The sequence below is a fragment of the Crocuta crocuta genome, unplaced genomic scaffold (assembly GCF_008692635.1).
Source record: "Crocuta crocuta isolate KB4526 unplaced genomic scaffold, BGI_CrCroc_1.0 scaffold31, whole genome shotgun sequence".
Taxonomy (NCBI): domain Eukaryota; kingdom Metazoa; phylum Chordata; class Mammalia; order Carnivora; family Hyaenidae; genus Crocuta; species Crocuta crocuta.
This window is the reverse complement of record NW_027528362.1, coordinates 10678446-10702631: the sequence shown is the minus strand read 5'-3', so window position 1 is coordinate 10702631 and position 24186 is coordinate 10678446. Positions and strand designations below refer to the sequence as shown.

The 24186-nt window shown below is 41.9% G+C and overlaps 2 protein-coding genes across 5 annotated transcripts in view; one reads left to right on the top strand and one right to left on the bottom strand.

Annotated features, from left to right (window-relative positions):
- NALF1 (NALCN channel auxiliary factor 1) overlaps positions 1 to 24186 on the top strand; it is a 638784-nt gene that overhangs the window by 134503 nt on the left and 480095 nt on the right.
- LOC144223281 (uncharacterized) lies at positions 15756 to 20439 on the bottom strand. 4 transcript variants are annotated; one of them, XM_077753989.1, is made up of 4 exons: positions 20342 to 20439; positions 20101 to 20211; positions 18553 to 18647; positions 17312 to 17562 (listed from the first exon to the last, which is right to left on the bottom strand). In XM_077753989.1, the coding sequence occupies exons 2-4, from the start codon at positions 20194 to 20196 to the stop codon at positions 17529 to 17531; spliced, it is 225 nt and encodes a 74-aa protein (XP_077610115.1). In that variant the 5' UTR covers positions 20197 to 20211; positions 20342 to 20439; the 3' UTR covers positions 17312 to 17528. The 4 variants fall into 4 exon arrangements, 3 of the variants coding, with proteins under 3 accessions (XP_077610114.1, XP_077610115.1, XP_077610113.1); XM_077753988.1 differs by lacking the exon at positions 17312 to 17562 and adding an exon at positions 15756 to 16167 and having other exon boundaries at positions 20101 to 20439; XM_077753987.1 differs by having other exon boundaries at positions 20101 to 20439.

Here is a 24186-nt window from a genome sequence, read left to right as displayed (position 1 = left end):
CAAAACATTCTTCTTTGCTTTCTGTCTTTATATCACCGTGGATGGTGATGTATTGTCAGTAGCCACCTTTGGAGTAATGGTACTCTTTATTGAAGAAGTTGGTTAATTTGGAGACATTTCATAATGTGAAACTATTTCAGGCACAAAACCTTAAGTGAAGAATGTTACCTTGGGCCTCGTCCCTGGATTCTTGGAATTTAAAGGAAGTATATTGATTCAGACACATCTGCAGCAAATGCATAGGAGGTAAGCTTGGAATATCAAAGCAGGACACAGATATACGAAAGAGAGAAATGTTCCAGTCAGGTTAAGGAGGTGCCCACCTGGGTGAGGAAGGAATAACTTAGGTCATATTCAGGGTGTCTGCCTGTGGGTGGGAAGGAGCAGGCCAGAAGACCCTGAGGGACAGCTTTGGGTCTTCTTGAGGATTTGAAGCTTTTGGCAAATGTAGTCATCATCCATGATGGATGGAACGTTGGCTGCAAAATGGAATCTTTACATGAAAATTTGTCATCATAGAGTTAAAAGCTGCAAGAGGCTTTGGTGAGTATCTATTCATTGTACTGTGAAGTCAACTTAAGTCTGTAGAGTGAAGGCCCCTCTGGTGGTAAAAGCTAAAGTAGGTTCGAGAAGCTTCTGACTCCACAGATGAGAGCTTTCCTGCGTCCTTTTCTGTCTGTCTCTCCATCTTGATTTTTATTCTTTTCTCTTAATTGTTTACAAACACTCCTCTCCTTTAGTCTCTGCAGAATATGGCCCATGATGCAATCATTTTTCTTTATTCAGTGTCAATGATCCTTTTTTGGACCACGCAGGAAAGGCTGTCATTCACCTTCTCTTTAAAAACAGACACAGAAAAGTGATTGATGAGTAGAGAGTACATATACTGTATCTGGCGTGAGCTCGAACTTTCCATTTTGTCAAGCACCTGCGTCCATGCTATGCTGTTTACTGAGTGATCAGGGACCCTGCTGACAGATGGAGGTGAGGCTGTGACAGTGCTCCCTGGTCTATACAACCCCCTCTCCCATCTGGGGGTGGGACCTCAGATGACATATTTATTCTCTGCAATCCTTGGTGGCCTCATCTGTAGAACGTGGGTGATAAGGGGCCACCATACAAATGGGTCATTCACTGAGGCACATGGCACAGTTCCTACCCCACAGGCCACAAGCAATAAACAGCACCCTTGTCATTATAAGTTTATATCATTATATTCAATAGGGAAAAAAATCAGAGTCCTTAAAAGAGACTAGAGAAGGGAAATATTAAGTGATGAATTAAGAAAGGAGCCATGACCAATTATATGGTTGTGCTCCAAGAGAGTAAAACCATTTGTTTGCTTCTATTTCCCTCAAAGCCTAATCAATATTTGAAATGTCCTGCTTTCCAAAGGAGCAGGCAAATCAGAAGAACGTAATTAAATTAAAAAATACATCCAAGGGTGCCACTTCTAGGGAACATCAAATGCTGCAGTGGCTGTGCCTTACGTGGCCGCGGCATGGCCCGCACATTTGGGTCAGGAAAGTGTCCCTGTGGCCGCAGGGACACAGCTCTCAGTGCCCTGCTCAGAAGCAGAGGACCAAGCCTTCCAGCCCAGTGCCAGGATACCAGGCTGGATGTGGTCCACGTCCACGCGGAAATGAACCTGGGTGGACCTCAAGACTCAGTGCCTGTTTCATTTGCGGGTTAGCAAGTCAGCTTCCGTCTTTGATAGCATACAAGAGAAAGCCTTTTGAATTTAAGGAATCAAACCACTGCAGCTGTTATAGGCAACAGTTTGAAAAGCTTTTGTAGACTGTGTGCTGAAAGACAGCTCTGTACCTTTTCATACAAGCCTCTCACACAGCGTGACATTTTCAGCGCTTTCATTTTTCCCTCCTTCTAGCACATGCCATGGTAAAATTACAAGTATAACAGCCCACCATCTGGCAAGACTCATTCTCCCTGAAACGAAGCTGGGGCGGATGGAGGGCGCTCTGTATTTTACGTTCCTGCTTTCCTACATCTGGATCTCTGTGTGTTGTCTCCTACTTGTTAATCAAATCTTGACAAAAAAACCTTCAAAATTAATTTCTATGGCTCTCAAGGCCTTGGTGCATCATCCTGGGTCTCGGCTTAATTCAGGATCTCAGAACTTCGTTTGTGTTGATGGCTCACGTCTCATGTGTTTTAGGCTGTGCATTGCCCTGGCCTCTTTTTTTTTTTTTTTTTTTTTTTTTTTTTTTTTTTTTTATTGCTGTTAGTACCATCTGTGTGTTTGTTTGGAGTTCCTTCTGGCTTTTGAATCCTGTTTGGGAATGTCACTGCGTATTAATATCTCTTCCAGGGGAGAGCAGAAAAAGATAGAATACAGGCAGTGAAAATCCGCCAAATCCAAATGTTAACGTCTGAGCTTAATGGAGTCATGGTCTGTTTGGACTATTTTTATTTAGATCCTTATTATCAAATCAAGGCACAATTTATAGCATGTGTGCGTATTATAGGATTAAAAGATAATTTAATTGAGGTATGTATGCATTAAGGTAATTTAATCAAGGTAAAAATTCAAAGGGATTTTTGGTATGGAAGGGATTGATGTAATTAGGGTCTTATTTATTTGTGGTTGGGGATTTTTTGTGTGTGATTTTAGGTAATCCATATGAAAACTCATTTCTCTTCTCTGAAAATAAACTAAAAATTTTCATATCAATACATTTTTATTTCAAGCAGCAGGCCTAAAGTATTATTTTCATTTGCTATGTTCTACTATTAACAAGCATGTGGTTCCTATTAACTGGAAAAAAAAAAACCCAAGATCAAAAGTTAAAGTAAAAACATGTCTTCTTGGGCTGTCTCCCTGTTTTTTTCTTTCTTTCTTTTTTTAGTGTTGTTTATTTTGAGAGAGAGAAAGAGAAAGAGAGAGAGTTGAGGGAGGCAGAGAGAGAGGGAGAGAGAATCCCAAGTAGACTCAGTGCTGTCAGTGCAGATCCTGACACGGGGCTTGATACCACAAACTGGGAGATCATGACCTGAGCCAAAATCAAGCCAAAATCGACGATCCAGACATCTCTCTTTGTCTGTTTCTTAGGAAAGTTGTATTTAGAAATACTCCTGAGAATGCTGTTAGCAATCGAAATTCTTGTCGAACACCCTGAGGTTTGTAATAGATTAATAAGACATTTCTTCTTCTTTTTACAAAAGCCACCATACAAACCGTCATGGAACATAGATACCCCCAAGATGATAAATATGCAGGTGACAATGACAACGTATTCATGGATATTTTCCCTGGTACTTATGCAAATGAATGCTTTTTCCTTTGTAAATGCGTATATTTGCACTAGGTTGAAGTATAAGGAACATTATATTACGAGTGTGGTATAGCATAACACTGTAATACATACTTCAATTCCATAGACATCTCTGGAATATCTACAAAGAAAGGGCACTCATGTAGTCCATGTAGGTAACACAATGATGTGCAAGTTGCTTAAATGTAGTTGGGTAATAGTATAAATGTATAACTACTATAACATATGTCTGCCAGTGGTAAATTACTGAGCATTTCAGAAGGAGGAATCACATTCTTTAGGAGAGAAAGGAAGTATTGAATAAATAATTATCATTTGAGGTGGTTTTTCATAAAATACTTACTAACACCTAGATTCAACCTTTCCTAAGCAAATAAGACCCACAGATATATAAAAACTAGGAAAAGGTTTTTTGTATACTGCTATGCCGCTTAAGATAGATGCCAGAAGGACGTATCCATGGTGATTTGTATAGAACCATGTTAATGCCATGAAGTTTAACTTTATATCAAAAGCATCAAGCATAGACTTTTCTACAGAGCATCTTGGGATGAGTGATATCTTATCTACCTCCTTTCCATTGGATGCCTGTGCCTGCATATTTGACCAAATTATCTGGCCCCAAGCCAGTTATCATCACGGAACAGACATCAAATTAATAGTGAAGATTTCATACACATTTATAAGTGTATTTATATTTATATGTATATAAATAGACATTTATAAATATATATATAATTGTTCATTTTCTGATGGTAACATTTCGATTGTTTCATGATGAAAAAGAAATTTATAAAATAACTATGTTGTTTATATCCTAGATGGCAAATGTTGAAAGCATGGAATCTAATAAAATGAGAAACACTTGGTGTTTAGTCCACTAAACCGGGATTGTCCCCTATAGCAGCCTAGCCATGTTCGTCTATTTAAATTTCAAGTAAAATGAATTAGAATTAAATTAAATTAAAAATTCATTTTCTCACTTGCACTGGCCACATTTCAGGCACTCAGATGCCACGTGTGAGTCGCGGCTTCTGTACCGTACAGTGCAAATATGGAACGTTTCCATTTTTTTTAGAAAGTTCTGTTGGACAGAAGCACCCTGAAATTCCGTTGAGGGTAAACCGTAGTTTTTTGCTGTTTAAGAGATTAAGCAAATGTCTTTTTAAATAGTTCATTGATTGATAGCCTTAATCTAGAACGTTTGATCCCTTGGGGGTTCTTTCTGGGTTTTGAAGATTCCCGTCTTGGGTTCAGTGTAAACACCAAAGGATGATGACTGTGGGTGGTGATGGTAGCAATGGTGAGGATGATGGAAAGACACTGATGATCAGGTTTTGGTGATGATAATGAAATGAGAGTCTCTTACTAATAGAGAACCAGTCTGGGGGTTTGAAGTTTTATTTGTTATCTAATGAGCAATGGTCACCAACTCTTCCAATGTGGAGGTTTGTGTTACATCCGTGATGTGGGTACAAGCCCTTTATTTACTGAGTCCTTCTCATCATAGCTGAGGTCTGCTGAAAACTTCTATTAGAAATGCCCTATATTTGGGGCTGGGCACCATGGAGGGGACCTTGAACGTGTTGCAGTGTGCCATGGCTTGCTGCTGATGCCTGGTTGGGATCATCACATGCTGTAATCATTTCAAAGGGTGTAGAGAAGGTGTCGTTGCATGTTTAGCCTGAGCATCTTAAAATGTGAAATGATTTAGAAGAGTTTCTGTAATCCATACCCAGGCTAAGGCTTTTGACCTGATTCCAGTTGCTGACCAACCTCACAAGGGACTGAAGGATAAACCAGAGTTTTCTAAAAGATTCTACATTAGAGGAAAAGTTTTCTCAGTGATACCTCTGCTATTGAGGTTATCTCCTTTCCAGAATAAGTTACCTTGTGAGGCACATTTTGGTCTGATGATTGTTTGGTTAACACACAGTAGAGTTAAAGCCTTTCAGAGTCATTTGATTGAGAGGCCTGAGAGAAGGTGATGAATTATCCCCATTCACACAGCAGAGCACACCTCACCGGTAATCAGAAATTCTGCCCAGTTCCTGGGACAGTGCTAGATACACATGGACAAATTCCCTTGCCTCATTTCTCCTGCCATATAAACTTCACTCACACCAACTTGTTTTATGTTGTAATATACACACAAGTATATTTCTTTTTTTTTTTTTTAAATTTTTTAATGTTTTATTTATTTCTAGGAGAGAGAGAGAGAGAGACAGCATGAGCAGGGGAGGGTGAGAGAGAGAGGGAGTCACAGATTGAAACAGGCTCCAGGCTCTGAGCCGGCAGGCAGCACAGAGCCCGACGCGGGGCTCGAACCCACGAACCGCGAGATCATGACCTAAGCGAAAGTCGGACGCTTAACCGACTAAGCCACCCAGGCGCCCCAACACAAGTATATTTCTTGATGGAATTTTGTTCAGATCCTAATCCAAATATAAGTGAAACTGAGTTCCTGGAAGTGGTATTTGTAGACTCAGACTCTACATTACTTTATTTTTAAATTATTTTAAATATAATTTGTCAAATTGGCTTCTATACAACACCCAGTGCTCATCCCAACAAGTACCCTCCTCAATGCCCATCACCCACTTTCCCCTCTCCCCCACCCCCTATCCATCCTCAGTTTGTTCTCTGTATTTAAGAGTCTCTTATGGTTTGCCTCCCTCCCTCTCTGTAATTTCCCCCTCTTCCCTTCCCCCATGGTTTTCTGTTAAGTTTCTCATATGAGTGAAAACATATGGTATCTGNAAGAGTCTCTTATGGTTTGCCTCCCTCCCTCTCTGTAATTTTCCCCTCTTCCCTTCCCCCATGGTTTTCTGTTGTTTCTCATATGAGTGAAAACATATGGTATCTGTCTTTCTCTGACTGACTTATTTCACTCAGCATAATAATTTTTAATATTCCATAAAACAAACGAGAGACTTTTCTTTCAGTAAAGCTGAAAAAGATCATCTCAAGTGTTACAGAGCTTTCTGAGCTTTGGTTTAGCCATTTTTCCTTTTAAAGTATCATTGATTGGGGGCGCCTGGATGGCTTAGTCGGTTAAGCGTCTGACTTTCGCTTAGGTCATGATCTCGCAGTTTGTGGGTTCGAGCCCTGCATCGGGCTCTGTGCTGACTGCCAGCTCAGAGCCTGGAGCCTATTTCAGAGTCTGTATCTCCCTCTCTCTCTGACCCTCCCCTGCTCACGCTGTCTCTCTCTCTCTCTCCTAGAAATAAATACAAATATTAAAAAAAATAAAGTATCATTGATTGTATTCTTGCTGTTATTTGTTTTTTTCTGGACAAAGTTAATTTTTATGTTGCCCTCAAGGCTCTGCTTGCTACCTACTTCTGATAAATATAAATAAAGATGTGTTAATCATAAATGTATTTTATTTTTAAAATGAAAACAATGAGGAAGAAAAGGGTTATAAAATAATTGGCTGGTGGTGAAGTTGTTGTGTTATGTTTGTGGTTGAAATCGTGCCAATGATATCAAATTCTAAACAGACTCTTTGTCTAGAGTCATATTCTTGATGATTCGTTCTCTGAGTCTCCAAAGGAAAAAAAAAAAGGGCTCTGTCATTAAACCACCGAGATCCTTGGCATATATCTCTCTTAAATTAATGAAAGAATTTTAAATGTTTATTTATTTTGAGAGTGAGAGAACGAGGGAGCAAATGTGCTAGCAGAGAAGAGGCAAAGAGAGAGGCAGAGAGAGAATTCCAAACAGGCTCTTCCCTGGCAGCACAGAGCCCGACGTGGGGCTCGATCCCATGAACCACAAGGTCATGGCCTGAGCCGAAATCAAAGAGTTGGACACTTAACCCACTGAGCCACCCGGGTGTCCAATGAAAGCTTTTTTAAAATTACTATTAATACTAGTCTTACCCTTAAGAGTCTACTGCAAGATTCTTGAGGGTGAGGGATATGACTTAGTTGTTCTTCTCTGGTTTCCATAGCTTCCTTGATTGCATGTGTGTTAAGGATGGGATTATTTCAGGAAATCAGGTAAAAGTAACAGGGAGTATCCATAAAATAGACTTTCAGCCAAAAGGAAAGACAATGTTAAGGGGTAGTTGTAGTCTCAAATAAAAATTGTTCTTTTTCCACAGGAAGATTACACTGATTCCTAATGTAATGGAAAAAAATGAAAGCAATATATTTTTACCCAAGGGTAGACTGCTCCCTGGAAGCAAATTTTATCATGGCTTTCAAAGGTTCTGTCATTATCTTGATATAAAAAATTTATACGAGCATTTTGTAGACGGCAGCGAGTTGGCTTCATTCATCCTTTCTTTGGCACCATCCCAAAAGCACACCTACCCATCCAGACCTTTCGTGGGAGATTATAATTCTTGTATTAGAATAACATGCATTTCCAAATCAGGGGTTATGGTGTATCTTCCTGGTCTCAATAGAAGTCCTAACGCTGAAGAATTAGAGCAAATAGAAAATGGAATAGCAGTCAGAGTTCTTATTTGCAAGCAAAGGACATTGGCCAACGGTATGACTAATTTAAGCATAAAAATAAATTGCATATAAGGCTATCAGGTAGCTCCAGGAAACTCCAGGAAAGCCAGCTAACCCAGCCTGAAAGCAGCCCAGCCAGGGACAATGTGGTCTGTCCTCTAAATAGCTTGTCACACGAGGGCGTCACCGTAACCGTCTGCGGGACTGTGGACACTGCTGCCCCAGAAAGCCCTCCCGGCACCTGTTGTGTGGAGTCCCTTCCTGCTTTGCTTCACTGGCTCTCCAGAGTAGGATGGTGAGTGTGGCCGCGGGCATAACTGGGGCCTGTGTCCTGCGCTGGCCCTCGTGCTGGAGAGGCAGCGGGGTGTGTGAAGCTTCCCGTTTGGATCTGAAAACTGGGTTCTGTCAAATGAGGTAGGGGGTTTTTTAAATGTCCTAAGGGGATTCTGAAATGAAACGACTATGAATAATGAAAAATTATTCGACCTCAAATATGGTTAGAGCTGTTTATCACTGGCATCGGCTGCATCATGTTTATGACTCAAGAAAGCAAGGAAATTAAATTTTTCCAGATTATTAGATTTACTTCAGCCTACCTGAATGGCCAAGTGAAACAATATTCATATGAATGCACTCATTCTAAAAGCTTGAGGACAAAATTCTCTCCCCATGTTTTTGAAACAACTAAGCAATCGCATTAAACTACTAATGACGTGAAAACTATTAAGAGAGGAACATTTCTTGTTGATATTTTGGGTTGGAAGATAGGACGTTTAAGGTCAAAGAATTGGAGACCATCAGTACATCCGGTCATTGAACCAGACTGAGGCCAAACTCTCATTCTACTCGGTTGACTATAGCCTGCACCGTGTGAGCGGGGGCAGGGATTATCGTCTCTCTGTTTAAAAAATCCATCCTTTTGGGTTTTTCGGGGATGACACTATTTTGCTCAGGAGCAATGCTGCTTTCAGGTTTCCCAGATGAAATGGATTGCATTAAATGCTAAATTTAAATTTGCATTGAGAACAGATCTTGTCAGCAGTGGGGCAAATACGCGTAATGGAATAAATAGGAGAATGAAATCTTCAGGATGAAACTCATTTACTCCAAGGGACACATCTGCAAAATCTCAGTGTAACATGAATCCTTATCAGGCTTAATGAAGTAACTGCCTCCATGATCCTGATCCGTCTTACAGAGCGCTTGCCTTTACCTTCTGCACATCACGTATTCATAGCAAAGGAAATGCAGGATCAAAGTAGAAATTCATACTGTCTGGAAGGGAACAGAGTTCTGGCTACATTTTTGATTAATAATTTGACTTTCCCTCCTGCACAGACAATCCAGAGGAAGCATTTTTCAGGCATTTTAGGGCCACTGAAGATTGAATCTTCATGTTTCAGAATACTGCAGGCACCCAGCTTTCTCTTTCTCTACAGTTTAGCAGGATGTTGGGAATGTGTCCTTACGATGAATAACTTGTCATTATTCCAGATATCTGTGTTACAGTCATTGGGTCGCTGGAGTCAAAACTCAGGCTCCCTGTTCAGTTCAGTGTTTGGTGGCTCCTCAGGGTTACGGCCGCTGCAGCACTAAACATCCCCCCCTCCATGTCCGCAGTATGTATTGGCTGGGAAGATCACTAGCCAACCCCCTTCTCACCGCTCTTCCCAAATATAAGTTCTCAATGGAAAAAAAATAATAAAAGCAAACCTCCCAAGTTTTATGTAAGCTTTATCATTAAAGCATCTGCTTCTGTTTTCTTATGCTGAAAGGTGGTGTCCTTGTTTTCATTTGTCCTCAGCAGAGGGTGCTAGCTAATTCAAGTTGGCTTTTTGTTTTCTTTTCTTTTGTTTTGTTATTCCGAGCCTTGGCTTTGAAATATATTGTAAGGACAATTATATTACTTTCTCGCTTTCTTTCCAAGCTGATGTTTTGCTTATGTTCGATAACACTCTTATTATGATCCATGCCAAATTCTGTGTTGTTTTATATTTTAAGTGTCGCTGTGCAGACGTGGTCCAATTGGGATCACACCTGTAATTATATATACACATTTACCCATATAATATAATATGTATTGTGTAGTGTAAACTTTCCAGTTGGATGAAACTGGGCTTGGGCCTCATCACTAGCATTTGACAGTGTCTTGACATAAGGAATGCCTCTTTCCATGTCTATAGAAGAGATTAATATGTATATCTCTTTCATATGGCTGATATAAAGTTTAAATGAGAGAATGTCTTTAAAGCCAGGCCCATCAGGTACACAAGAAGGTTAGAATAGGGAAGAACAAACTTCCTTTGAGTTCTGTAGTCCAGGCATGGGGCTGATCTTAGGAAGACTGGTTGAAAGTCTATTTGCACATTAATTAGTTAGGGACCTAGACATCTAGGGGACTTTCTTCCTCTCCCTCCCTCCCCCCACCCCCGCTGTTCTTTGGAGTAAGTGAGCCAGAGAAATTGAATAGGAAAAGACAAAGTAAGAGCTCTAGGAAACAGCATTTTTAATGGAGAAGAGAGGAGAGAGGGCATCCCTATGTGGCAGGTCTGGAAAAGTTCCAGGGTGAATGACTCTAGAAAAAATAAAAAGAGAATAAAATGTCTGATTTCTCAGGTGCATTTGAAAACAAGTGGGTTAGATTGGTAGGATTTTTTTATAAGGATCTTTGGGAAAATTTCACAATGGATATGTTAAAAACAAGCAAATGAAGAGATACCATCCATTTGTTAACCTTAAGAAAAAATTTATGCAAAGAATAAATACATATTACAGTGTCTGGGCCCAGCTTTATTTATTTATTTGTTTAATCATTCATTAATTCATTAAGTTTATTCATTCATTAAATTATTAAGTTTATTATTTAGACAGAGAGAGCGCGAGAGAGAGCGCACTAGTGGGGAAGGGGCAGAGAGAGAGAATCCAAAGCAGGCTCTTTGATGCCAGCTCAGAGCCCAACATGGGACTTGAACTCATGAGCCAGGAGATTCATAACCTGAGCTGAAATTAAGAGTTGGATGCCTACTATACTGAGCCACCCAGACGCCCCAGCAGGGAACAATATTTAAATAGTCACAAAATATGTAAGCTAATTACTAATTTAACTAAGGTATTGCTTTAGAGGACAGAATAGCCACCCACTGTAATGGAAAACAAGTAGAGAACTTCTAAAATGTATAATTCAAGAATTAACTTTTGAAGAGTTCCTATTAAAAGAAATAGAACTTTAAATGCTAAAAGAAACAACTCAAATGGTAATGATTGCTTCTGAGAAGCAAGACTAGTGAGTCAGAAGGGTGGATAGGAGACACTTGTCATAATAAGCTTTGTAATAGAAATTGATATTTTAAATTTTCTGTTGCCTGTATAAATTACAGTAGTTGCTACTCACATCCTTACTTTTACAGAATGGAACTAAAAGTCAAGAAAATTTAGTAAGTTTGCGAATGTCATTCAGAGAGTAAATGAAAGAAGTAGAATTAAAAAAATTTTTTAATGTTTATTTTTGAGAGAGAGAGAGAGAGAATATGAGCAGGGGAGGGGCAGAGTTCGAGGAAGACAGAGGATCTGAAGCAGAAGCAGACTCTAAGCTGTCAGCATAGAGCCCGATGTGGGGCTTAAACCCACGAACCGGGAGATCATGACCTGAGCCGAAGTCAGACATTTAACTAACGGAGCCACCCAGGTGCCCAGAAAGAAGTATAATTTAAATAAACTATGTCTGACTTGCAAATTCCATACTGTCCACATTAGCACACACAGTGTTATCAATGATACCATATATGTATGGATACACTTTCTCTTTGATTCAGTAAATAGTGCAGTAGGATTTGCTTTCAAAGAGACATTGGCTAGTTGAATGGCTCAGTATATGCCTTTATTATAGTTATGGCCAGTTGTGATTTTATCTACTTGTTCCAGAGAGCTGCCTATGGTCTTATAAACCTGAAGCTATGGTATAAAAGGTGCTGTAACCTTACTTACACATCCAGATTCACGGTGGCTCCTTCTTACCAACTCTCCTAGAACATACTTATGCTTCTCTGACTATGGGAGGTGCTTTTGTATTTTCATTTCCCTTCATCCTAAAGGTAGATTTTATTGGTCCTGTGTCAGATGTGAGAACACAGGCTTGGAAGGTAAGGAGTTTCCTTAAGTTCAAGTTAGTTGGGGAGCTGTGATCTATAACCAGAAGTAATTCTAGAATAATGTCATAGAAGCAGAGAATTTGCTGAGGACGGAAAATAACTCTATTTTTAAAATAAATTTTATTTTTTTTTGTTTTTATTGTTTTTGCTAATGAAATCAGGAATATTTGGATGTAATTAGAATCTGAGTAAGAAAATTGCAAAGATTAATAAAATGTGTCAGAAATACAACTAAGTAACTAGTAATTAGGTGGTATCTAAGTGGCTTTTTGGAAGGTCCCAATCTCCAGTATCTCCCCTCTCCTCGCCCATGAAAGAAAATGAAATATATCAGAATTCTCATCACAATTGATTTGACTTTTCAGTGAGATAGATGATAGATAGATACATAGATGAGTAATAGATAAGTGATAGATTGATAGATGAATGATAGATTGACAGATAGGTAAATGACAGATGATAGATAGATAGACAGACAGACAGACAAATAGATACTGGAAGTAAGTGCAGTCACACTTCCCTTAACTTGTCAAATCATCAAATTAAAAATGAAACGGAGAGCCAGAAAAGAGTGAATTCATAAAGCAGGTAGAAGTTAGGAGCGTTGGCGGAAGCAGAAGTGAAGAATAACTTGACAACGGACTTTGAAATGAGGAATGAGGTTGAGAAGTTCAATCCCTGAGTCCCTAAGATTTGAGAAGTTATCTCCATCACCTCCCAGAACCTTCTTGCTTTAACATCTGCTTGAAAATGCCCTGTCCCTGTCGTAAGCGAGCACTGCTCCGGGCTGTCACATGGGATTATCACATGGGATTCCCCTGCCTGCAGCACAAGCCTTTCTCTGTCTACTTCTGTCTTTTAATGGTGTCGCGCAGAGGAGTCAGATGGTTTGATAAAGTCTTTCCATGTCACCTCTCCTTCTGTGACCTTCTGTGTGGGATTGAATCCTTCTCCTTCATAGTTTCCTCATCTGCAAATGAGGGTTCTGATTTTTACCACCGGGGGTCTTGCAAGGGTCCAAGAAGTAATTGTAGGAAACAGCTAGCGCAGGACTTAGAAAAGACTGTGGCTCTTGTGTCTGAGATTCACATGTTAGGGTTTCCAAAGTTGAAATTTTTATATTCAGTGTGTCCATTTATGACATCTTTTTCCCTGGAAACATTCTATTCCCGTTATATGATCAGAGTCGGTGGCACGTAGAATAGAGCACAAAGTATCCGGCAATGAAGGATTGTTTAGCTGAGGAACCAGGTGCATCCGGTCCTCCCTTTTACCCTCGTTGTAAAGAAAAGGAAGAAGAGTGAATTTCTAAAAGAAATTAGACTCACAGATAAAATAGTGGTGATTCCCAGGCATCTGCCACTGAAAAATGTTTCTTTTATTTACTCTAGAAATATAATTTTTGTTAATGTTCATATAAAGACTGCTATTGTCATTTAGTTATTTGGGTGCATAGTGAATCAGTAGATTTCTAGCCATGCATCTATATAAAGTGGACCCATTGGTTTGGCATAGCCATAAATACATACCAAATTAAGAATTATTGTCAGATATGTCATCTGCGTGGTTTTTTGTTGAGGTTTTTGAGAAAATTTTTACTCATAATGGATGGTTTCACTTTCGACAGTTCACATTTTTATCTGATTTTGCTGGAGATCCTGAAAGAAACTACTAAGAATCACATAGTCTGGGTTTCTTTAGCAGCAAGTGTAACTCTTGGAAACCATAAATAGCCAGAATTAAAGTAATTTCTAGATTACTTCAAACTGGGCCTGATTTGCATAATATAAAACCAATTTGGATTTGATTTCTCAAGAAAATTGAGATTTTAAATGAAAAAAAGTTTGTGTTTGGCTACATTTCATAGTTGTATTAAAATGTGGTACCCAGTACATTACCGCATTTGTTTTTTTGACCAAATACCAATATTTGGAAAAAAATACCATGACATATTACCTGTAATAAGTTCAGGAACTCCCTTGGATGTGGATCCAAGGTAGCAGAAAATTGGCATTGATGACAAGCCTTTCTCACTAGAGTCTAATTCAAAGAGGCATGGATTACAGTTTTTATCTGTGATCTTCTCATATGTCAGAATCATCAGGTGAATGATTTTAAGTAATGTGCATTACCTGTGAATCTCAATACATCTCTGTTCATCTCTTTTTTATATGAATCATTATGGTTAAAGTCATGGTACCCTCATTTGGTTTTATTTTGCTTCATTTGCTCATTTGCAGACAGGAGAAATACTTATTAAGCAGTACAGTGTGCTAAAAAAATATACTTATAGGTGAAGGTGAAAACGATATCCCATCAGCTTATTCTCATTTCATCTACACTATTATGGAGGGTTTAGAGTATTGTGGTTTAATTTTTTTTAAGAAATGTATATTTTTACTGAATCTTATTCAGACTCTATGTTTTATTCATTTATCTTTTTTGCTATTTTTGCGTTTGTAGAACCCATCACAAACCATCTAACGAAGCACTATATTCATATGTAATAATTGAGTATTTTGTACGGTAAAATTAATTTCAGATGCTTGCCTTTTTCAGTATCCAGTTATTAATTAGCTTCTGAATATGTTTTAGTTTGAAAAGGTTGTATTATTAAGAAAAACAAAACTCTGATTCACATGAGACAGAAGATGAGCTTTTGGTTTTGCTTTGATTCTAACATCAAATGCAAAGTGTGTCTGAATCCCACATTCATGATCTGATGCAGTCCCTGTAGAAACCAGATGAGGAATGCATCCTTGGACACTTTGCTGGCTGGTAGGGTGGCCAGAGCTAAGTGCTACAAACCGGGGTGGCTCACATAACATAAACTGCCTCACGGTCTGGAGCCTGGAAGTCCAAGACCAAGGTGTCAATTCCTTCTGTGGTTGGTGAGAGAGAATCCACCTCAAGCCCCTCCCTCAGCTTCTAGTGCTTGCAAATTGGCAGTCTTTGGCGTTCTTTGACTTCCCCAGATCACCCTGATCTCTGCCTTCATCTTCCCATGGCATTCTCCCTTGATGTGTCTGTGTCCACGTTTTCCCTTTTTATAATAAGGATGCCAGTCATGTTGGGTCAGGGCTCCCCCCGTAATGATCGCATCTTCACTGGATTAATTGCATTTGCAATGATCCTCTTTCTACCTCGAGGTACATTCTGAGGTATTTGGGGTTAGAACTTCAGTGTATGAATTCTGTGGGAATACAGTTCAAGCCATAACTGGTCATGAATTCTCAGCTCCAATTTACATAAAACTAAATGGATTTTCCAGATCTCTGCAAGAATGCACGAGTAACCTACATTCTTATCAAACTCTTGTTTCATTGTATACCTTCTTTGTGACTGTTAGAAGTTCTCCACAAGCATTGATAGTATGAATAATTAAGCTTCTCCCTGTCATTGTTTCTCCGTCCTCTTCACCACGGCATTGGACCCTTTGGTTAAGATGCCACTCTCAGTGGCATCAGTCATCCATCCTCCGCTGTGCCTTCAAAGTGTTCCAACCAGATGTGTTGAGCTAGACTGGAAGGTGTTGTACCCACTACTGCTTTACTTTTTTAAGTTTATTCATTTATTTTGAGAGAGAGTGTGTGTGTGCATATACGTGTGCGAGCAGGGAAGGGACAGAGAGAGAGGGGGAGAAAGAATCCCAAACTCAAACCCACAAACTGTGAGATCATGCACTTAAGCCACATTCAAGATGTAGACACTAGGCCAACTCTCCGCTACTACATCCATCCGAGACAGTCCATTACCCACTGTTCAGCTTTTATTTCCTAGATATTAAGACGAATACTTGCAATGTGTTCTTCCACTTAATCAAAATATCTTTAATTTTGAATGCTTTCTTCAGTTCGGGTCACTCACTAATTCCCCAGGAGACAATGCAAAAACCACTTCGGGTTTTCAGAAGAAATAAACCTAAAATCTGTCATTCCAAATGTCCTATATTGAGTTCTCCCAGGAGAAGTCAAGCCCTGGAAACTTTTAGATGCTGTTGAACCTGCGAGCTGCATATTAAGAATATGATGTTCCCCGGTTTACATTTTTTTTTCCCTTTTGGTGGATCACCATATCTCTGCTTGTGCTGGGATCAGTCTCTTCGGACGCTTTGATTGCATTAATCCTCAAAGTGTAGTAGAACTCACCAAGCAAGGACTGGGGAACACAGCAGAGCTGAATTTGAATCTCAGTTCAGTTTCTTCTTTGTTCTTCTCTCTGAAACAATTCCTTCAGCTCCCCTATGCTCCCATGCTTTGTCTGTAAAACCCAGACAGGAAGATTAACTTCAAAGCTTTGCTATGAGCACTAAATTTTCTAACACTCAACTGCAAAATATGTTATTCCTTTCCTAAACTTGTCTTTGCATATTGTTTTCACTTCCTTTTACATACTCAAATGCTATATTAAGTAATAATTGCTTCAGAAAGATTGCAAGTTAAGACTTAGTTAAATCTACAGGGAGCTATATTGTTTAGTCACTAAAATTATAACATATAATACCTTTCAAGATGTGACCAGGGGTGCCTGGGTGGTTCAGTCGGTTAAGCGTCTGACTTTGTTTTTTTTTAAATTTTTAAAAATGTTTTATTTATTTCTAGGAGAGAGAGAGAGACAGCGTGAGCAGGGGAGAGTCAGAGAGAGAGGGAGTCACAGACTGAAACAGGCTCCAGGCTCTGAGCTGGCAGTCAGCACAGAGCCCGACGTGGGGCTCGAACCCACGAACCGTGAGATCATGACCTAAGCGAAAGTCGGACACTTAACCGACTAAGCCACCCAGGCGCCCCTAAGCGTCCAACTTTGACTCAGGTCATGACCTCACGGTTCGTGGGTTCGAGCCCCGTGTCGGGCTCTGTGATGATAGCTAGCTCAGAGCCTGGAGCCTGCTTTAGGTTTTGTGTCTCTCTCTGACCCTCCCCTGCTCTCTCTCTCTCTCTCACAAATAAATAAGACATTAAAAAATTTTAAAAAAAGATGTGATCAATGATGGTGTCTTCAATTTGAAAAAGAGAATGGAGGCAAATAAATCAAATTGAGTTAAGAGACAGGAATGGAATGTTTTCACACTTACCATAACTAATTCACTGAATACTTTCGAGAAGAAAAGGTATGTTTCTTTCCATTGCTTTTGCATTCCCAGATTTGCATGAGGAATGTAAAAATCTCCCCAAGTAAAGCCATTTTTTGAAAATATGTGTCTTGACTCTTTGGTGTCTGATTTTTTTTAACTAAACCTTTCAATATTATTAATTTTAAAGGTCCAGTTTAGGCTTAAATGACCATTCCTTGAAATTCCTTTCTGCAGAGGGCCGTAGGACTGAGAGAGGCTTCTTTTAATTGCCAACCCATCATTAGGATAGTCTTTAAAATTTTTTTAAATGTTTATTTTTTAGAGAGGTAGAGAGACAGAGAAAGAAATAGAGACAGAGAGAGAGGGAGACACAGAATCCAAAGCAGGCTCCAGGCCCCGAGCTGTCAGCACAGAGCTGGATGCGAGGCTCGAACGCACGAACTGCGACATCATGACCTGAGCCGAAGTCTGTCACTCAACTGACTGAGCCACCCAGGCGCCCCTCATTAGGATGTTTTAGTATCATGTATCAGAAAGCTGCTACAAAAATTCAGCTCTGGAATGAGTCTTTATTTACTGGGATCCTAAAACAAAGGATAGTCAAAGGTTATGAATTACATCAGTTATAAAAAAATAATTGTCATCATAAAAAAACTAAGCAGTAGGATGCAGTAAGAGGAGGGGAGAGAAAGGAGAAAGACAGGGCCAGACAGCAGGAGGGGGCCGGTCAGGTCCAAGCTCAGAGGCCTAAGACAAGGTGAGACCGCACAGCTGGGGCGGGGGAGGGGGAATGGAAAGTCTGACCCCTGGAGAGCACTTGCAGACGTCCAGCATCTCTGTGATTGTTGGCGGGGCGACATGTTTCAAGGGGACTTCAGAGACAGCATCCCCAGGGAAGCTAGCTGTCAGATCAACCTTTCCTGCCCGGTCCAATGACAGAACAAAATTGTTGGCTTTTCGGGCCGGGTCTTTTTGTTCTGTGTCACTTTGTCCTTCCGCTCCGTGGTAAAGCGCGTCCCTGCTTCTCCTCATCACCATCATCCTCACCAACGACCTCCACCTGGAGATCCTTGTCTGCCTTGCTTTGGTGACATTTTCATTAGATAATGCAGTTATGCCGCCAGACTTTCGGCCAGCCTCTGCCTCTGACCTCTGAGTTCTCCGAGCAGATTCCTCGAGCTGTCAGGGAGCAGGTCCTTGGCCCTTGGGGCCAAGGTAGCCTGCAGAAGAGCTGTGCAATGACACTGAGAAATGCAGCCTTTGACACCACCCCCTGGGTTGTTCCCCCGAAAAATCTCATGCAGAAAAAAACAAAAGAGATCTGGTTGCATTTGATTTGAGTAGGCTCCTTCGAACTGTCATCCTTTATCATTTTTTTCCCCTTTAAGTTCTGAAAACAATTGCCTAGCTTTGCCATGTGCGTCTAAGGCATTTGATACTGTTCAAGACATAGTTCCGTGTTTTTCCATTGCTGGTCTTTCTGGGATTCTTCGCCACTCACTGTGTGAGCCGAGATGGCACATCACTGAAATTTACTACTGTTGAGCTTGTCAGTACTTGGGGCAAAACCTTACCTTAGCCTCGTGTGAAGGGTTTTCAAAGTCTTGGTAACATCGGGTGAGAAGAATGGTGGTGGAGCAGGTGCTTGTTCTGGGATGTCACAGCAGCCCTGGGGGAGTGAAGGAGTGACCTTCAGGCCTTGTTTTCATGGCCGTCAGGTCACTGTTACTAGAAGGGAGCCAGTAGCATCGGATCATAATGACAGTGACCCGAGAATGTGGTGGCGATGCTTAGCACAGAATCTGCACGTATAAAGCAATCCAGACTTGTGAGCCGTTGTTATAGTGCTGAGAATTATCACATTAGTACGTTTTATTTAGAAATGTTAAAATGCTACATGAGAGGTCTTTAGCTGAAGATTATTGTTTTTAGAATTATATTTCTTCGTGTTCGGTTTGGAGGTTTCAGGTGTCCTTCCCATTGCTGTCCAGGGGTCCTGCCTGCGGTGATGGAGCGGCCCCCGGTCTGCGGAACCACACGCCCCGTGTGGCTCTTCAGCACTTGACATATGGCTAGTGCAACTCGCTATTTGAATTTCTAATTATGTTTAATTTTAAGTCATTTTACTTTAATAGCCTAGGGTGGACAGATTTAGCAAATAAAAATACAGGATATCCAGTTCAGTTTTAGCTTTAGACAAACAAGAAATACATTTTCAATATAATGACATGGGACATACTTTTATGAAGTATTTTATCTGCACATCAAAAATAGCTACACGTCACTTGTGTTTAGAGTATAGGACAGCGTGGCTCTAGACAACTCATTTTTTTAAAGGACTTGAAATTACCACATGCAATGAGAATATGTAAGACATATTATAATTCACCCCCACCTCATTTTGTGACCCATTATTTAAAATCAAAAGCCATGGTTTCTTGGTGGTATTCTGGGAAGAATCACCGTCTTAAAATAATGTTAAACTGAACCTAATTGGTAATTTGTTATAATAGAGAAGCCAAACAAATGAAATAGTAGTTAACCTCAGGGAATTATTTGTTAACCTCAGGAATTACCTGAGACCAAATGAGCAAGGGTTACAGATTTAAGTAAAGTCATATTCATTCCTTAGTTATCCACACATGTAAGTCCCAAGAATAAGGAATCTGAAATACCAACGATCATTTGCTCCCAACAGAGGTTGCAGTAGTGAATGAAATATGGAAGTCCAGGGAAGAGGAGGTGATTTGGATCACCCCTCTCTGTAGACTGACTTTTGTAAGTTCTCAAACTTCAAAGAAAAAAAAAATTATTAAGTGATTAGTTACCATGACCGAATTCATAGTTACTTGGAGTCGCATATATTTTATATTCTGAGACTACAAAATTGGTTAGATGCTTTTCCTTATTAAATTATTAAAACTATTGTTAAGACAGGGGAGGTTTGAGTAATCATGGGGCAGACTGCAAGGGGGCAGAGAACAGTAAGACCTCCCTCGTGGGGTGGTCATGGAGCACTAACGGGCTGAGTGTCTTTTATAGACCTTCAAACCTCACACGGTTGTAAGATGTATTTATGATACGTAGTATAAACCCTTGCGATCCTCGGGGAAAATTCATACCTCTCGTTTATTTGTCCCTCGCTCTGAGTCAAGCAGCCATAGTCTCAAAGCTTCTCGTCGTCTTTCTGCCTGCAGTCCTGTCCCAGCCTTCGACATGACCTGTCTGGAGCTCTGCAAGGCCGCCATGTTGGCCCTGCTTTCAGTATTATGATCGGACGCACAACAATCCCAGCAAACTTTGAAATACATCCCTACCTAGATCCACCCCTGTGGCCCCATCATGGTTAACATAAACCCTCACCTGCAGGGGCCTCCCACGCCATCTGCTACTCTGGTCCACTTGCCCTGCTCCATTACCCCTTCCCACTGGCCCTCGTGCTTGTCTCTCCTACATACCAGGCTTACTCTTACCCTGATACCTTAGGACAGACCATTCTGGAATGTTCCACCCCAGACATTCCCAGGTTCTTACCTAGAATTCTTAGATCAAACACCACTCCTTCAAAGAGGCCATCCTTCGACACCCACCATACCATGTCCAGCCTTGTCAGTCATGTTCTGCCGCATTCCCATACATCAGCCTGTCGTGTGTTCTTCTCAGCACCACTGGTAGTGACATTTGTGGTTCACGTGCTTGTGATCTCCCCCAGCTAGAGTCGGTGAGAGAGGAACCCTTTCTAGCAGTCGCCATTGGAAGCCAGTGGCTCAGAACAGAGGTGGTGGAGACCAGTCGCTCCAGTGTGACTAGCAATATAAACCAGCAGGATGCTATCATCACCTCCATCTCTGGGCTTCGTGTTTGTGTATCATCCCTTTTCGCTCTGTGCTGTTGTCTTCGCTTTGCTCTGAAGGTGGCATGTGTAGAGGAATGCACCAACCCATTAAAGATTTAGAGGGATGTCGCTGAAAGAAAATTTAGCTTCGATTAAGTTTTCCCCTTAAAAAATAATATATATTCCGTGTCAAAAGAGAATAGAGACATGGTTAGAGAAATGTATACGATCTTTCATTAACCCCACCTTCATTATGAATGTGCCTTTGGAAAACAATAGAGTATCACATCTTTCCCTTCATTCTAAACTCTGCATCTGCACTAATGCATCAAGAATCCAAGCTAATATACAAAGTTATTCATTTTTTTAAGAAATTAGATGGTTCTTTATTTCAAGCTCCTGTCATTCTGTGCTTGAATTCTAGCACTTGTTTTTCTAGGTCGTCAATTTTGATACATTTAAAAAATATTTTAGGGGCACCTGGGGGGCTCAGTCGGTTAAGCGTCCGACTTCGGCTCAGGTCATGATCTCACGGTTCGTGGGTTCAAGCCTCGCGTTGGGCTCTGTGCTGACAGCTCAGAGCCTGGAGCTGCTTCGGATCCTGTGTCTCCCTCTCTCTCTGACCCTCTCCTACTCACACTGTCTCTATCACGCTCTCAAAAATAAATAAAACATTAAAAGAATATATTTTAATATTCAGTTCAGTGTCCCTGTCATGCTCTTTCACCGCCTTATTGAGAAGATAAAAATGATAGAATGAGAGTATGTGTCTCTAAGGAGGTTTATTGTTTCTTTGTTTTTGTTTTTATGAGGAAGGAAGATGCAATGTGCACAGAAAACCTAGGGGAGAGGGCGCCCGGTACCTCAGACTCCCATGAGCCCGGGGAGGAAAGGCCTGCTCGGCAGTGGGAAGGAAGAGCTCACTGAGGCAGCACAGGAATCAATGGGCCTTCAGACACCTTCAGGATTAAGGTTCACTGATGCTAGCTAGTGGGAAAGAGGCAGAGGTGTCATTTTATTTAGAAACCTTGCACCAGATTGAAGATGTCAGCCCACATCTGTGCTTGTCGATACGTGTCGAGTATCTTGAAATCTCCCATCCTCGGTAGCTAGAGAATCCAGAAGAGACAACTGAGCTGAAATCGCACATGTTTTCATGATTTGCCAACTGAGAGCATCTGAGATGCTGAAAGATCCGAGATGTTGTTGACAGTGTTCTTGTCTTAGGAACGTGTGTCCCAGGGTTAGAGTTGGGATGGAAAGAATGCCGGGCAGAGAGATGTCAACCTCCCTGGCCCCACCCGTCCCCAGGAGTCCCACTGCCTTCTTTCTCTTCCCCGAAACCTCTCTGCTACCACCTGGGACCCCTCCCCGCTCTGACAGATACCATGTATCTAGAATTGTGGAGGACTGGAATGTTCGCCTTACATCCTTTCTTCAAAGATTGAATCAAAATGTTGGAATAAGGGTCTCCCACCTTCAGGTTCCTGAGGCATTCCTATATGGGCAGTCATCAGCAAACTGAGGGCCGTAGAGAGGCGCCCTGCCCTCCCCTGTGCACCCTCACACAGGAAGTGGCCTCGGACATGATTCTGAGACTCAGGCTCTTAGCAAGTTCAAGGAAAAGAAATAAGGTTCAAAAAGGTACAAGGTGTCCCCCATCAAATGAAGTAAGGTTGTGGGTGGGGAATTCCTCCTTCTCACTGTAAACACATTGGGATTAGGATGGGGGTTTGTAACACACAGAGAGCTGTGAGGCACTTGAGAGGCTCAGAGATCTGGTGGCTCTCCTGTGCCTGAGCCCGAGAAAGTTGAGGGGGGGGTTGCCTGGGGCTCGGGTGCCCTGGGCCACCCAGCTGGAGAACAGATGGCCAAGAGGGTGCCGTGGAGTGGCCCCAGGACTAGCCCTCGGCCAGAGTCTTCGGAGCAAGGATCTGTGAGTGCCTTTGATGCAAGCGATGTGGGCTGTAGAGGCAAGGGCTTGTGTTGGGTTGATGTGGGTCCCATCCCTCAGGAATCCAGGAGATCCCTATAAGAGGCCTTTGTCTGGGATCCCAGAGGCTGAGGGGGATCACAGGTGAGTGCCCAGAATAGAAATGCACCTACACAAGATAATAGATACAGGCACAGAGAGAGGTGCCGGCAGGAAATCTCTACAGAGGCTTTACCAGTGTCCCCAGGAAAGAGCGGCAGCTGTGGTCCTGTGAAGGCCCTCTGGGGACCCGGCATGCACACCCCACTTCTCTGTTCCCTCTGCAGGCAGAGTGTGGGGAGTGGGAAGACTCAGTGATGTGTTAATTTTGGAGTTTGGAATAGCACATGTAATGTACAGATTCTGACTACAGAATTGAGATTATCTTGCGACATGAAATGACCTTGGCCCTATCTCTGGACCATGCGGAAGCGTAAATGGCACGGAGACTGTGCTAGAGGTTTTTACCCATGGCGAGGAAAGGTTTCTTCACCGAGGAGGAAAGTTGGTGGAAGGTCAAAACGAAATCATGCATTCTTCCATCATAGTTATTTTTACCTTACTTTTCATACATCGTATCAATTACAAAAAGTCGAATACAAAAAAGGAGTATCTGTTACTAAATTAACCCTAAATATAATTTAAAAAATTGTTTTTATTTTGAGAGAGAGAGAGAGCGCACACAAGCGGGGAGGGGAGGGGGCAGAGAGAGAGGGAGAGAGAGAATCCCAAGAAGGCCCTGCATGGTTTGTGCGGGGCTCGGTCTTACAAACCATGAGATCATGACCTGAGCCGAGATCAAGAGTCGGACATTCCACGGACCGAGCCACCCCGCTGCCCTCATAATTTCATTTTAGACTGATGAAAACATCAGTGAGACTGGTACAGTAGCTTGAAGCCGTGTGCGCCCGAGCGGCGTGTTGGGAAGCCTGCCGTCCTCTGGGTAAGACGGTCTTTGTCACAAGTCTCGGCTGTTTTACCCAAACGCGCTGTGGTGGCCCCGTGGGTGGGACCTGCACCGAACAGGTGCGCGGAATGCACGAGGCCCCGGGGTTTGCGGTCCAGGGTGAGCGGCGCGTACGAGGCGAGTGAACACGTCTTTACCGAAATGTTTACGCGGCTGAACAAACTGTTGAGGGAAGCGGGTCACGGGGGCCTCCGGGGGGCGTGGGCACGAGGGGCCGCGAGGCTGCGGGACTCCCTGGGGCAGCACGTTGGAGCCGAGCACCCAGGGGACACAGGCGGGTAGCGCTGGAGGAGGCTCCGCGGGGCTCCGGACCCTGGGAAGGAACCGCCCGTGGCAGCGGTGGTGCCTGGCGGAGGCGGGGGTGCGGGCGGCGCCCGGGACCCACGTGGGCCATCCCGTGCTGGTGGCAGTGTCAGGGTCACGTGCGGCTGCTT

Excerpts from the sequence above, each read along its gene's own strand:
- LOC144223281 (XM_077753987.1), bottom strand. The coding sequence starts at position 20,289 with ATGTATTTCAAAGTTTGCTGGGATTGTTGTGCGTCCGATCATAATACT. Across the intron at positions 18,648-20,100 it reads GAGGGACAAATAAACGAGAG|GGCTGCTGTGACATCCCAGA; the intron begins GTATGAATTTTC and ends TCACTCCCCCAG. Across the intron at positions 17,563-18,552 it reads ACCCTTCACACGAGGCTAAG|GATCCCAGTAAATAAAGACT; the intron begins GTAAGGTTTTGC and ends CCTTTGTTTTAG.